At 50.3% G+C, this 14,823-nt stretch overlaps 1 protein-coding gene across 1 annotated transcript in view; it reads left to right on the top strand.

Annotated features, from left to right (window-relative positions):
• Positions 1 to 14,823, top strand: part of LOC144489632 (myosin-6-like) — a gene marked incomplete at both ends in the record, with an annotated part of 57,614 nt that overhangs the window by 27,989 nt on the left and 14,802 nt on the right. The window contains 1 exon segment of the mRNA XM_078207486.1: positions 13,471 to 13,654. Within this exon segment, the coding sequence (XP_078063612.1) occupies positions 13,471 to 13,654 (184 nt within the window).

The following is a 14,823-nucleotide window of genomic DNA, read 5'->3' as shown; positions in this document are numbered from 1 at the left end:
GGATGGGGGAGGGAGTCAGGAGGGGAGTTACTCTCCGCAGGATTCCCAGCCTCTGACCTGCTCTGGGAGCCACAGTATTTATACGGCTGGGTCCCAGTTTCTGGTCAATGGTGACCCCCAGGATGTTGAAACTCAGAGGGAGAGGACAAAGCACACTTGGCATACTCTATAGATTGAATGGGCCTCCCCCTGTTCCTGTGTAACAGGCTCGAGGGGCTGAATGGCCTCCTGTTCCTGTGTAACAGACTCGAGGGGCTGAATGGCCTCTTGTTCATGTGTAACAGACCCGAGGGGCTGAATGGCCTCCTCCTGTCCCTGTGTAACAGGCTCGAGGAGAGGGGCTGAATGGCCTCCTCCTGTTCCGACGACATCTGGGCTGGCCTCTAAGATGACGTAACCCTCCCCCCCCCCCCCCCACCGTCCCCCACCACCCCCCCGACCCCCCGACCCTCTCCCACTGCAATTACTACTTCAGACTGTCAAATCTTTTGTTCTTTTTAATATTGAGTTGGGATATATATAAGACGAACAGAAGGTTTCGCTGTCTGGGGGTTCAGCGCCTAGCTGGAAGAGGATCGTGGTCTGCCCACCCCCACCCCCCCCCACTCCCTCCCCTCCCTCCACCCCCCTCCCCCCCCCCGACCCAAAATAACACACACACACACACACACACACACACACACACAGCTCAAACCGCAGAGCAAGATACCCTTCTGGTCTTTCTCTGTGGATTAAATGTGAGGTTATCCACTCTGGTAGCAATAATAGGGAGACAGATTATTATTTGAATGGGTGTAAATCGAGAGAGGCGGATACTCAGCGAGACCTTGGAGTCCTCATGCATCAGTCGCTGAGGGTAAGCGCGCAGGTACAGCAGGCAGAATGTGGATGGATGAACAGGGATTGCAAAGTACATCTTAATCCACAATCTCATTGACACAAAGTCCCTTCAATGCACACAAGATGACTGTGGTCAAATTCACTCTCCACTCTGTGAATGAGGTTATCCACTCTGGTAGCAATAATAGGGAGACAGATTATTATTTGAATGGGTGTAAATCGAGAGAGGCGGATACTCGGTGAGACCTTGGTGTCCTGGTGCATCGAGTCACAGAACGGGAAACATAGAAAGGTAGGAGCAGGAGGAGGCCATTCGGCCCTTCTAGCCTGCTCCGCCATTCAAAGAACAAAGAAAATTACAGCACAGGAACAGGCCCTTCGGCCCCTCCAAGCCTGCACCGACCATGCTGCCCCGACTGAACTAAAACCCCCTACCCTTCCGGGGACCGTATCCCTCCATTCCCATCCTATTCATGTATTTGTCCAGACGCCCCTTAAAACTCACTATCGTATCCGCTTCCACTCCCTCCCCCGGCAGCGAGTTCCAGGCACCCACCACCCTCTGTGTAAAAAAACTTGCCTCGTACATCTCCTTTAAACCTTGCCCCTCGCACCTTAAACCTGTGCCCCCCGAGTAATTGACTCTTCCACCCTGGGGAAAAAGCTTCTGACTATCCACTCTGTCCATGCCCCTCATAATCTTGTAGACTTCTATCAGGTCTCCCCTCGACCTCCGTCGCTCCAGTGAGAACAAACCAAGTTTCTCCAACCTCTCCTCATAGCTAATGCCCTCCATACCAGGCAACATCCTGGTAAATCTTTTCTGTACCCTCTCCAAAGCCTCCACATCCTTCTGGTAGTGTGGCGACCAGAATTGAACACTATATTCCAAGTGCGGCCTAACTAAGGCTCTATGAAGCTGCAACATGACTTGCCAATTTTTAAACTCAATGCCCCGGCCGATGAAGGCAAGCATGCCGTATGCCTTCTTGACTACCTTCTCCACCTGCGTTGCCACTTTCAGTGACCTGTGTCCCTGTACACCCAGATCCCTCTGCCTATCAATACTCTTCAGGGTTCTGCCAATTACTGTATAAATTCATCACGTTCATAGAAACACAGAAGATAGGTGCGGGAGGAGGCCATTCGGCCCTTCGAACCTGCTCCCCCATCCATCACCATCATGGCTGATCATCCAACTCAATAGCCTAATCCTGCTTTCCCCCCATAACCTTTGACCCCGATTCGCCCCCCAGTGCCCTATCCAGCCGCCTCTCGAATACATCCAATGTTTTGGCATCAACTACTTCCTGTGGGAATGAATTCCACAGACTCACCGCTCTCTGGGTGAAGAAATGTCTCCTCAACTCCATCCTAAATGGTCTACCCCGAATCCTCAGACTGTGAGCCCCTGGTTCTGGACTCCCCCCACCATCGGGAACATCCTCCCTGCATCTACCCTGTCTCGTCCCGTTACCAAACCCCGCCCCCAATCCCCAAACCCCGCCCCCAATCCCCAAACCCCGCCCCAATCCCCAAACCCCGCCCCCAATCCCCTGGTTCTGGACTCCCCCCACCATCGGGAACATCCTCCCTGCATCTACCCTGTCTCGTCCCGTTACCAAACCCCGCCCCCAATCCCCAAACCCCGCCCCCAATCCCCAAACCCCGCCCCCAATCCCCAAACCCCGCCCCCAATCCCCAAACCCCGCCCCCAAACCCCAAACCCTGCCCCCAATCCCCAAACCCCACCCCCAAACCCCGCCCCCAATCCCCTGGTTCTGGACTCCCCCCACCATCGGGAACATCCTCCCCGCATCTACCCTGTCCAGTCCCGTTACCAAACCCCGCCCCCAATCCCAAACCCCGCCCCCAATCCCCAAACCCCGCCCCCAATCCCCTGGTTCTGGACTCCCCCCACCATCGGGAACATCCTCCCTGCATCTACCCTGTCTCGTCCCGTTACCAAACCCCGCCCCCAATCCCCAAACCCCGCCCCCAATCCCCAAACCCCGCCCCCAATCCCCTGGTTCTGGACTCCCCCCACCATCGGGAACATCCTCCCTGCATCTACCCTGTCTCGTCCCGTTACCAAACCCCGCCCCCAATCCCCAAACCCCACCCCCAATCCCCAAACCCCGCCCCCAATCCCCAAACCCCGCCCCCAATCCCCAAACCCCGCCCCCAATCCCCAAACCCCGCCCCCAATCCCCTGGTTCTGGACTCCTCCCACCATCGGGAACATCCTCCCTGCATCTACCCTGTCTCGTCCCGTTACCAAACCCCGCCCCCAATCCCCAAACCCCACCCCCAATCCCCAAACCCCGCCCCCAATCCCCAAACCCCGCCCCCAATCCCCAAACCCCGCCCCCAATCCCCAAACCCCGCCCCCAATCCCCAAGCCCCGCCCCCAATCCCCAAACCCCGCCCCCAATCCCCTGGTTCTGGACTCCCCCCACCATCGGGAACATCCTCCCTGTATCTACCCTGTCTCGTCCCGTTACCAAACCCCGCCCCCAATCCCCAAACCCCGCCCCCAATCCCCAAACCCCGCCCCCAATCCCCAAACCCCGCCCCAATCCCCAAACCCCGCCCCCAATCCCCAAACCCCACCCCCAATCCCCAAACCCCGCCCCCAATCCCCAAACCCCGCCCCCAATCCCCAAACCCCGCCCCCAATCCCCAAACCCCGCCCCCAATCCCCAAACCCCGCCCCCAATCCCCAAACCCCGCCCCCAATCCCCTGGTTCTGGACACTCCCACCATCGGGAACATCCTCCCTGTATCTCCCCTGTCCAGTCCCGTCACCAAACCCCGCCCCCAATCCCCAAACCCCGCCCCCAATCCCCAAACCCCGCCCCCAATCCCAAACCCCGCCCCCAATCTCTGTCCAGTCCTGTTAGAATTTGATAAGTCTCTGTGAGATTCCCCCCTTCATTTGTCTGAACTCCAGTGAAAACAATCCTAACCTGGTCAATCTCTCCTCGTACATCAGTCCCGCCATCCCCGGGATCAGCCTGGGAAACCTTCGCTGCAACTCCCTCGAGAGCAAGAACATCCTTCCTCAGAAAAGGAGACCCAAACTGCACACAATACTCCAGGTGTGGCCTCACCAAGGCCCTGTATAATCGCAACAACATCGAGTTATAGAGTCCTACAGTGCAGAAGGAGGCTATTCAGCCCATCGAGTCTGCACCAGCCACAATCCCACCCAGGCCCTATCCCCGTAAACCCGTGCATTTACCCTAGCTAGCCCCCCTGACACTAAGGGGCAATTTAGCATGGCCAATCCACCCTAACCCGCACATCTTTCGGACTGTGGGAGGAAACCGGAGCACCCGGAGGAAACCCACGCAGACACGGGGAGACTGTGTACAGATAGTGACCCATGGCTGGGAATCGAACCCGGGTCCCTGGCGCTGTGAGGCAGCAGTGCTAACCACTGTGCCACCCCGTCAGTCGCTGAGAGTAAGCGCGCAGATACAGCAGGCAGAAAAGAAGGCAGATGGTATGTTGGCCTTCATAGCGAGAGGATTTGAGTATTGGGATAGGGATGTTTTGCTGCAATTGTACAGGGCGTTGGTGAGGCCACACCTGGAGTATTGTGAGCAGTTTTGGTCTCCTTATCTGAGGAAGGATGTCCTTGCTATAGAGGGAGCGCAGCGAAGGTTTACCAGGCTGATTCCTGGGATGGCAGGTCTGTCATATGAGGAGAGACTAAGTGGGTTAGGATTATATTCACCGGAGTTTAGAAGAGTGAGAGGGGATCTCATAGAAACCTATAAAATTCTGACAGGGTTCGACAGGGTAGATTCAGAAAGAATGTTCCCGATGGTGAGGGAGTCCAGAACTAGGGGGTCATAGTTTGAGGATAAGGGGGGAAACCTTTTAGGACTGAGCTGAGGAGAAATTTCTTCACCCGGAGGGCGGTGAATGTGTGGAATTCACTCCCACAGAAAGTAGTTGAGGCTAAAACGTTGTGTGATTTCAAGAAGGAATTAGATCTCGCTCTTGGGGCTGAAGGGATCAAGGGATCTCGGGGGGGGAAGCGGGGGGGATCAGGGTATTGAATTGGATGATCAGCCATGATGGTGATGAATGGCGGAGGAGGCTCGAAGGGCCGAATGGCCTCCTCCTGCTTCTAGTTTCTCTGTTTCGATTCTCGAAGGGTTTCTCCCAGTCTCTCCGCACGAACTGAAGTCCCCTCATCCCTCATACCATCCAGGGCACAGCTCCCCCTGCATCCCGTCCGAGCCCCTGGAGCCCTTCCCAAGGTGTGGGGCTCAGGGTCGGGCCACTGACTGTTTTGTTTCCACAAGAGAGGATGCAACCCTCGCCCCCCTTGACATTCAGTGGCATTACCAGCGCTGAATCCCCCTCCCCCACTGTCCTGAGGTTCATCATTGACCATCACTGAATCCCCTCCCCCACTATCAACACCCTGGGGGTCACCATTGACCATCACTGAATCCCCTCCCCCACTATCAACACCCTGGGGGTCACCATTGACCAGAAACTGGGACCCAGCTGTATAAATACTGTGGCTCCCAGAGCAGGTCAGAGGCTGGGAATCCTGCGGAGAGTAACTCCCCTCCTGACTCCCTCCCCATCCCAAAGCCTGTCCGCCATCTACAAGGACACAAGTCAGGAGTGCGATGGAATACTCTCCACTTGCCTGGATGAGTGCGCCTCTCCAACAACAATCTCCACTTGCCTGGATGAGTGCGCCTCTCCAACAACAATCTCCACTTGCCTGGATGAGTGCGGCTCTCCAACAACAATCTCCACTTGCCTGGATGAGTGCGCCTCTCCAACAACAATCTCCACTTGCCTGGATGAGTGCGCCTCTCCAACAACAATCTCCACTTGCCTGGATGAGTGCGGCTCCCAACGATACTCGAAGCTCGACATCATCCAGGACAAAGCAGCCCCGCGGCCCCCGCTCGATCGACACGCTAACCCCAACATTCACTCCCTCCACCACCCACGCACAGCGGCAGCCGTGTGTACCGTCTACAAGATGCGCCGCAGCGACTCGCCGAGGCTCCTTCGACACCACCTTCCAAACCCGCCACCTCTACCGTCTAGAAGGACAAGGGGGGGGGGGCAGCAGATACCTGGGGAACGCCACCACCTGGAGGATCCCCCTCCGAGTCACTCACTTTCCCCGACTTGAAAATATATCGGCCGTTCCTTCGCTGGGGTCAAGATCCTCGGGAGGCGATGACCTCGTGGTATTATCGATCGACTATTAATCCAGAAACTTATGGCACGGTGGCACAGTGGTTAGCACTGCTGCCTCACAGCGCCAGGGACCCGGGTTCGATTCCCGGCTCGGGTCACTGTCTGTGCGGAGTCTGCACGTTCTGCACGGATAGGGTAGACTCTCAGAGGCTTTTTCCCAGGGTGGAAATGGCTGCTACGAGAGGACACAGGTTTAAGGTGCTGGGGGGTAGGTACAGAGAAGATGTCAGGGGTAAGTTTTTCACTCAGAGGGTGGTGGGTGAGTGGAATCGGCTGACGTCGGTGGTGGTGGAGGCAAACTCGTTGGGGTCTTTTAAGAGACTTCTGGATGAGTACATGGGATTTAATGGGATTGAGGGCTATAGATAGGCCTAGAGGTGGGAATGTGATCGGCGCAACTTGTGGGCCGAAGGGCCCGTTTGTGCTGTGGCTTTCTATGTTCTATGTTCTACGTTCTCCCCGTGTCTGCGTGGGTTTCCTCCGGGTGCTCCGGTTTCCTCCCGCAGTCTGAAAGACGTGCTGGTTAGGGTGCATTGGGCCGTGCTAAATTCTCCCTCAGTGTTACACAAACAGGTGCCGGAGTGTGGCGACTAGGGGATTTTCACAGTAACTTCATTGCAGTGTTAATGTAAGCCTTACTGGTGACACTAATAAATGAACTCAAACTCAAATTTAAACTTAATGTTCTGGGGGGACCCGGGTTCGAATCCCGCCTGCGGCAGATGGTGGAATTTGAATTCGATAAAAAATATCTGGGATTAAGAATCTACTGATGACCCATTGTCGGAGAAACCCATCTGGTTCCCTTTAGGGAAGGAAATCTGCCGTCCTTACCCCGGTCTGGCCTACATGTGACTCCAGAGCCACAGCAATGGGGGTGACTCTTAACATGCCTTTGAAGAAGGCATTCGACACGCTTCGTTTCATCGGTCAGAACATTGAATACAGGAGTTGGGACGTCTTGTTGAAGTTGTACAAGACATTGGTAAGGCCACACTTGGAATACTGTGTACAGTTCTGCTCACCCTATTTTAGAAAGGATATTATTAAACTAGAAAGAGTGCAGAAAAGATTTACTAGGATGCTACTGGGATTTGATGGTTTGAGTTATAAGGAGAGGCTGGATAGACTGGGACTTTTTTCTCTGGAGCGTAGGAGGCTGAGGGGTGATCTTATAGAGGTCTATAAAATAATGAGGGGCACAGATCAGCTAGATAGTCAATATCTTTTCCCAAAGGTAGGGGAGTCTAAAACTAGAGGGCAGAGGTTTAAGGTGAGAGGGGAGAGATACAAAAGGGTCCAGAGGGGCAATTTTTTCACACAGAGGGTGGTGAGTGTCTGGAACGAGCTGCCAGAGGCAGTAGTAGAGGCGGGTACAATTTTGTCTTTTAAAAAGTGTTTAGACAGTTACATGGGTACGATGGGTATAGAGGGATATGGGGCAAACGCAGGCAATTGGGATTAGCTTAGGGGTTAAAAAAAAAGGGCGGCATGGACAAGTTGGGCCGAAGGGCCTGTTTCCATGCTGTAAACCTCTCTGACTCTATAACAGATTCCCAGGAGTGAGTTACAGACTGGAATCTAATCGAGGGGTTCGGGGTGGTTTATATATAGAATAACAGATACCCGGGAGTGAGTTACAGACTGGAATCTAATCGAGGGGTTCGGGGTGGTTTATATATAGAATAACAGATACCCGGGAGTGAGTTACAGACTGGAATCTAATCGAGGGGTTCGGGGTGGTTTATATATAGAATAACAGATACCCGGGAGTGAGTTACAGACTGGAATCTAATCGAGGGGTTCGGGGTGGTTTATATATAGAATAACAGATACCCGGGAGTGAGTTACTGACTGGAATCTAATCGAGGGGTTCGGGGTGGTTTATATATAGAATAACAGATACCCAGGAGTGAGTTACAGACTGGAATCTAATCGAGGGGTTCGGGGTGGTTTATATACAGAATAACAGATACCCGGGAGTGAGTTACAGACTGGAATCTAATCGAGGGGTTCGGGGTGGTTTATATACAGAATAACAGATACCCGGGAGTGAGTTACAGACTGGAATCTAATCGAGGGGTTCGGGGTGGTTTATATACAGAATAACAGATACCCGGGAGTGAGTTACAGACTGGAATCTAATCGAGGGGTTCGGGGTGGTTTATATATAGAATAACAGATACCCGGGAGTGAGTTACAGACTGGAATCTAATCGAGGTGTTCGAAATGGTTTATATATAGAATAACAGATACCTGGGAGTGAGTTACGGACTGGAATCTAATCGAGGGGTTCAGGGTGGTTTATATACAGAATAACAGATACCCGGGAGTGAGTTACAGACTGGAATCTAATCGAGGGGTTCGGGGTGGTTTATATATAGAATAACAGATACCCGGGAGTGAGTTACAGACTGGAATCTAATCGAGGGGTTCGGTGTGGTTTATATATAGAATAACAGATACCCGGGAGTGAGTTACAGACTGGAATCTAATCGAGACGTTCGGGGTGGTTTATATATAGAATAACAGATACCCGGGAGTGAGTTACAGACTGGAATCTAATCGTGGGGTTCGGGTGGTTTATATATAGAATAACAGATACCCGGGAGTGAGTTACAGATTGTAATCTAATCGAGGGGTTCGGGGTGGTTTATATAGAGAATAACAGATACCCGGGAGTGAGTTACAGACTGGCATCTAATCGAGGGGTTCGGGGTAGTTTATATATAGAATAACAGATACCCGGGAGTGAGTTACAGACTGGAATCTAATCGAGGGGTTCGGGGTGGTTTATATATAGAATAACAGATACCCGGGAGTGAGTTACAGACTGGAATCTAATCGAGGGGTTCGGGGTGGTTTATATATAGAATAACAGATACCCGGGAGTGAGTTACAGACTGGAATCTAATCGAGGGGTTCGGGGTGGTTTATATATAGAATAACAGATACCCGGGAGTGAGTTACAGACTGGAATCTAATCGAGGGGTTCTGGGTGGTTTATATATAGAATAACAGATACCCGGGAGTGAGTTACAGACCGGAATCTAATCGAGGGGTTCGGGGTGGTTTATATATAGAATAACAGATACCCGGGAGTGAGTTACAGACTGGAATCTAATCGAGGGGTTTGGGATGGTTTATATATAGAATAACAGATACCCGGGAGTGAGTTACAGACTGGAATCTAATCGAGGGGTTCGGGATGGTTTATATAAAGAGTAACAGATACCCGGGAGTGAGTTACAGACTGGAATCTAATCGAGGGGTTCGGGGTGGTTTATATATAGAATAACAGATACCCGGGAGTGAGTTACAGACTGGAATCTAATCGAGGGATTCGGGATGGTTTATATATAGAATAACGGATACCCGGGAGTGAGTTACAGACTGGAATCTAATTGAGGGGTTCAGCGTGGTTTATATATAGAATAACAGATACCCGGGAGTGAGTTACAGACTGGAATCTAATCGAGGGATTCGGGATGGTTTATATATAGAATAACGGATACCTGGGAGTGAGTTACAGACTGGAATCTAATCGAGGGGTTCAGCGTTGTTTATATACAGAATAACAGATACCCGGGAGTGAGTTACAGACTGGAATCTAATCGAGGGGTTCGGGGTGGTTTATATATAGAATAACAGATACCCGGGAGTGAGTTACAGACTGGAATCTAATCGAGGGGTTCGGTGTGGTTTATATATAGAATAACAGATACCCGGGAGTGAGTTACAGACTGGAATCTAATCGAGACGTTCGGGGTGGTTTATATATAGAATAACAGATACCCGGGAGTGAGTTACAGACTGGAATCTAATCGTGGGGTTCGGGTGGTTTATATATAGAATAACAGATACCCGGGAGTGAGTTACAGATTGTAATCTAATCGAGGGGTTCGGGGTGGTTTATATAGAGAATAACAGATACCCGGGAGTGAGTTACAGACTGGCATCTAATCGAGGGGTTCGGGGTAGTTTATATATAGAATAACAGATACCCGGGAGTGAGTTACAGACTGGAATCTAATCGAGGGGTTCGGGGTGGTTTATATATAGAATAACAGATACCCGGGAGTGAGTTACAGACTGGAATCTAATCGAGGGGTTCGGGGTGGTTTATATACAGAATAACAGATCCCCGGGAGTGAGTTACAGACTGGAATCTAATCGAGGGGTTCGGGGTGGTTTATATATAGAATAACAGATACCCGGGAGTGAGTTACAGACTGGAATCTAATCGAGGGGTTCTGGGTGGTTTATATATAGAATAACAGATACCCGGGAGTGAGTTACAGACCGGAATCTAATCGAGGGGTTCGGGGTGGTTTATATATAGAATAACAGATACCCGGGAGTGAGTTACAGACTGGAATCTAATCGAGGGGTTTGGGATGGTTTATATATAGAATAACAGATACCCGGGAGTGAGTTACAGACTGGAATCTAATCGAGGGGTTCGGGATGGTTTATATGAAGAGTAACAGATACCCGGGAGTGAGTTACAGACTGGAATCTAATCGAGGGGTTCGGGGTGGTTTATATATAGAATAACAGATACCCGGGAGTGAGTTACAGACTGGAATCTAATCGAGGGATTCGGGATGGTTTATATATAGAATAACGGATACCCGGGAGTGAGTTACAGACTGGAATCTAATTGAGGGGTTCAGCGTGGTTTATATATAGAATAACAGATACCCGGGAGTGAGTTACAGACTGGAATCTAATCGAGGGATTCGGGATGGTTTATATATAGAATAACGGATACCTGGGAGTGAGTTACAGACTGGAATCTAATCGAGGGGTTCAGCGTTGTTTATATACAGAATAACAGATACCCGGGAGTGAGTTACAGACTGGAATCTAATCGAGGGGTTCGGGGTGGTTTATATATAGAATAACAGATACCCGGGAGTGAGTTACAGACTGGAATCTAATCGAGGGGTTCGGGGTGGTTTATATATAGAATAACAGATACCCGGGAGTGAGTTACAGACAGGAATCTAATCGAGGGGTTTGGGGTGGTTTATATATAGAATAACAGATACCCGGGAGTGAGTTACAGACTGGAATCTAATCGAGGGCTTCGGGGTGGTTTATATATAGAATAACAGATACCCGGGAGTGAGTTACAGACTGGAATCTAATCGAGGGGTTCGGGGTGGTTTATATATAGAATAACAGATACCCGGGAGTGAGTTACAGACTGGAATCTAATCGAGGGCTTCGGGGTGGTTTATATATAGAATAACAGATACCCGGGAGTGAGTTACAGACTGGAATCTAATCGAGGGGTTCGGGGTGGTTTATATATAGAATAACAGATACCCGGGAGTGAGTTACAGACTGGAATCTAATCGAGGGGTTCGGGGTGGTTTATATATAGAATAACAGATACCCGGGAGTGAGTTACAGACTGGAATCTAATCGAGGGGTTCAGGGTGGTTTATATATAGAATAACAGATACCCGAGAGTGAGTTACAGACTGGAATCTAATCGAGGAGTTCGGGGTGGTTTATATATAGAATAACAGATCCCCGGGAGTGAGTTCCAGACTGGAATCTAATCGAGGGGTTCGGGGTGGTTTATATATAGAATAACAGATACCCGGGAGTGAGTTACAGACTGGAATCTAATCGAGGGATTCGGGATGGTTTATATATAGAATAACGGATACCCGGGAGTGAGTTACAGACTGGAATCTAATTGAGGGGTTCAGCGTGGTTTATATATAGAATAACAGATACCCGGGAGTGAGTTACAGACTGGAATCTAATCGAGGGATTCGGGATGGTTTATATATAGAATAACGGATACCTGGGAGTGAGTTACAGACTGGAATCTAATCGAGGGGTTCAGCGTTGTTTATATACAGAATAACAGATACCCGGGAGTGAGTTACAGACTGGAATCTAATCGAGGGGTTCGGGGTGGTTTATATATAGAATAACAGATACCCGGGAGTGAGTTACAGACTGGAATCTAATCGAGGGGTTCGGGGTGGTTTATATATAGAATAACAGATACCCGGGAGTGAGTTACAGACAGGAATCTAATCGAGGGGTTTGGGGTGGTTTATATATAGAATAACAGATACCCGGGAGTGAGTTACAGACTGGAATCTAATCGAGGGCTTCGGGGTGGTTTATATATAGAATAACAGATACCCGGGAGTGAGTTACAGACTGGAATCTAATCGAGGGGTTCGGGGTGGTTTATATATAGAATAACAGATACCCGGGAGTGAGTTACAGACTGGAATCTAATCGAGGGCTTCGGGGTGGTTTATATATAGAATAACAGATACCCGGGAGTGAGTTACAGACTGGAATCTAATCGAGGGGTTCGGGGTGGTTTATATATAGAATAACAGATACCCGGGAGTGAGTTACAGACTGGAATCTAATCGAGGGGTTCGGGGTGGTTTATATATAGAATAACAGATACCCGGGAGTGAGTTACAGACTGGAATCTAATCGAGGGGTTCAGGGTGGTTTATATATAGAATAACAGATACCCGAGAGTGAGTTACAGACTGGAATCTAATCGAGGGGTTCGGGGTGGTTTATATATAGAATAACAGATCCCCGGGAGTGAGTTACAGACTGGAATCTAATCGAGGGGTTTGGGGTGGTTTATATATAGAATAACAGATACCCGAGAGTGAGTTACAGACTGGAATCTAATCGAGGGGTTCGGGGTGGTTTATATATAGAATAACAGATACCCGAGAGTGAGTTACAGACTGGAATCTAATCGAGGGGTTCGGGGTGGTTTATATATAGAATAACAGATACCCGAGAGTGAGTTACAGACTGGAATCTAATCGAGGGGTTCGGGGTGGTTTATATATAGAATAACAGATACCCGAGAGTGAGTTACAGACTGGAATCTAATCGAGGGGGTCGGGGTGGTTTATATATAGAATAACAGATACCCGAGAGTGAGTTACAGACTGGAATCTAATCGAGGGGTTCGGGGTGGTTTATATATAGAATAACAGATACCCGGGAGTGAGTTACAGACTGGAATCTAATCGAGGGGTTCGGGGTGGTTTATATACAGAATAACAGGGAATCATAAGAGGGCCTGTTTCCTTGCTGTAAAACGACCCTATAAGTGCCCTCCAGGGTTAACTAGGAATGGGCAACATGTTCTTGTCCAGCCAGCGATGCCCATGTCCCACGAATGAATGAAGAAGAACTCCCTCCCTCACCGCCCTGTGGGCGTATCTACTACCCCACACGGTTCTGCGGTGGATTGACGATGGTTCCTCACCCACCACCTTCCGAAGAGGGTAATTAGGGATGGCTCGCGAGTGGCACAGTGGTTTTACCCTTCCTTCCACCCCCCCCGCTCTCCCCCCACCCCCCCGACAGGAAGAAGTTGGCACAGCGGTTACAGGAGGCCGAGGAACAGGTGGAAGCGGTCAACGCCAAGTGCTCTTCGCTGGAGAAGACCAAGCACCGCCTCCAGAACGAGATCGAGGACCTGATGATCGACGTGGAGCGCTCCAACGCGGCAGCCGCCGCCCTCGACAAGAAACAACGCAACTTTGACAAGGTCGGTCACCTCCCCCTTGTTTCCCCCCTCCACCCGCAGGAGGAGCCCATTCGGACCATCCTGATGGTCAGTGGTTGACTATCAGTGACGTGCCTCGGGGATCAGTGTTGGGACCGCCATTTCTTTAAAACGATTTTTTCATTTGATTTATTGTTGTCACCCTAGAAAGCATCCTTTCTGGTTGCATCACAGCTCGGGTATGACTCCTGCTCTGCCCAGGACCGCAAGGAACTACAAAAGATGTGCAGGTTAGGTGGATTGGCCATGCTAAATTGCCCCTTAGTGTCCAAAGATGTGTAGGTTAGGTGGATTGGCCATGCTAAATTGTCCCTTAGTGTCCAAAGATGTGTAGGTTAGGTGGATTGGCCATGCTAAATTGTCCCTTAGTGTCCAAAGATGTGCAGGTTAGGGTGGATTGGCCGTGCTAAATTGTCCCTTAGTGTCCAAAGATGTGTGGGTTAGGTGGATTGGCCGTGCTAAATTGTCCCTTAGTGTCCAAAGATGTGTGGGTTAGGTGGATTGGCCATGCTAAATTGTCCCTCAGTGTCCAAAGATGTGCAGGTTAGGTGGATTGGCCATGCTAAATTGTCCCCTTAGTATCCAGAGACGTGTAGGTTAGGTGGATTGGCCATGCTAAATTGCCCCTGTGTCCAAAGATGTGCAGGTTAGGTGGATTGACCATGCTAAATTGTCCCTTAGTGTCCAAAGATGTGTGGGTTAGGTGGATTGGCCATGCTAAATTGCCCCTTAGTGTCCAAAGATGTGCAGGTGAGGTGGATTGGCCATGCTAAATTGCCCCTTAGTGTCCAAAGATGTGTAGGTTAGATGGATTGGCCGTGCTAAATTGTCCCTTAGTGTCCAAAGATGTGTGGGTTCGGTGGATTGGCTATGCTAAATTGTCCCTTAGTGTCCAAAGATGTGCAGGTTAGGTGGATTGGCCATGCTAAATTGCCCCTTAGTGTCCAAAGATGTGTAGGTTAGATGGATTGGCCGTGCTAAATTGTCCCTTAGTGTCCAAAGATGTGTGGGTTAGGTGGATTGGCCATGCTAAATTGTCCCTTAGTGTCCAAAGATGTGCAGGTTAGGTGGATTGGCCATGCTAAATTGCCCCTTAGTGTCCAAAGATGTGCAGGTTAGGTGGATTGGCCATGCTAAATTGTCCCTTAGTG

This window comes from Mustelus asterias, unplaced genomic scaffold, assembly GCF_964213995.1.
Source record: "Mustelus asterias unplaced genomic scaffold, sMusAst1.hap1.1 HAP1_SCAFFOLD_2374, whole genome shotgun sequence".
Lineage (NCBI taxonomy): Eukaryota > Metazoa > Chordata > Chondrichthyes > Carcharhiniformes > Triakidae > Mustelus > Mustelus asterias.
Note: the sequence above shows the minus strand (reverse complement) of the source record. Positions and strands in the feature narration are given on the sequence as shown.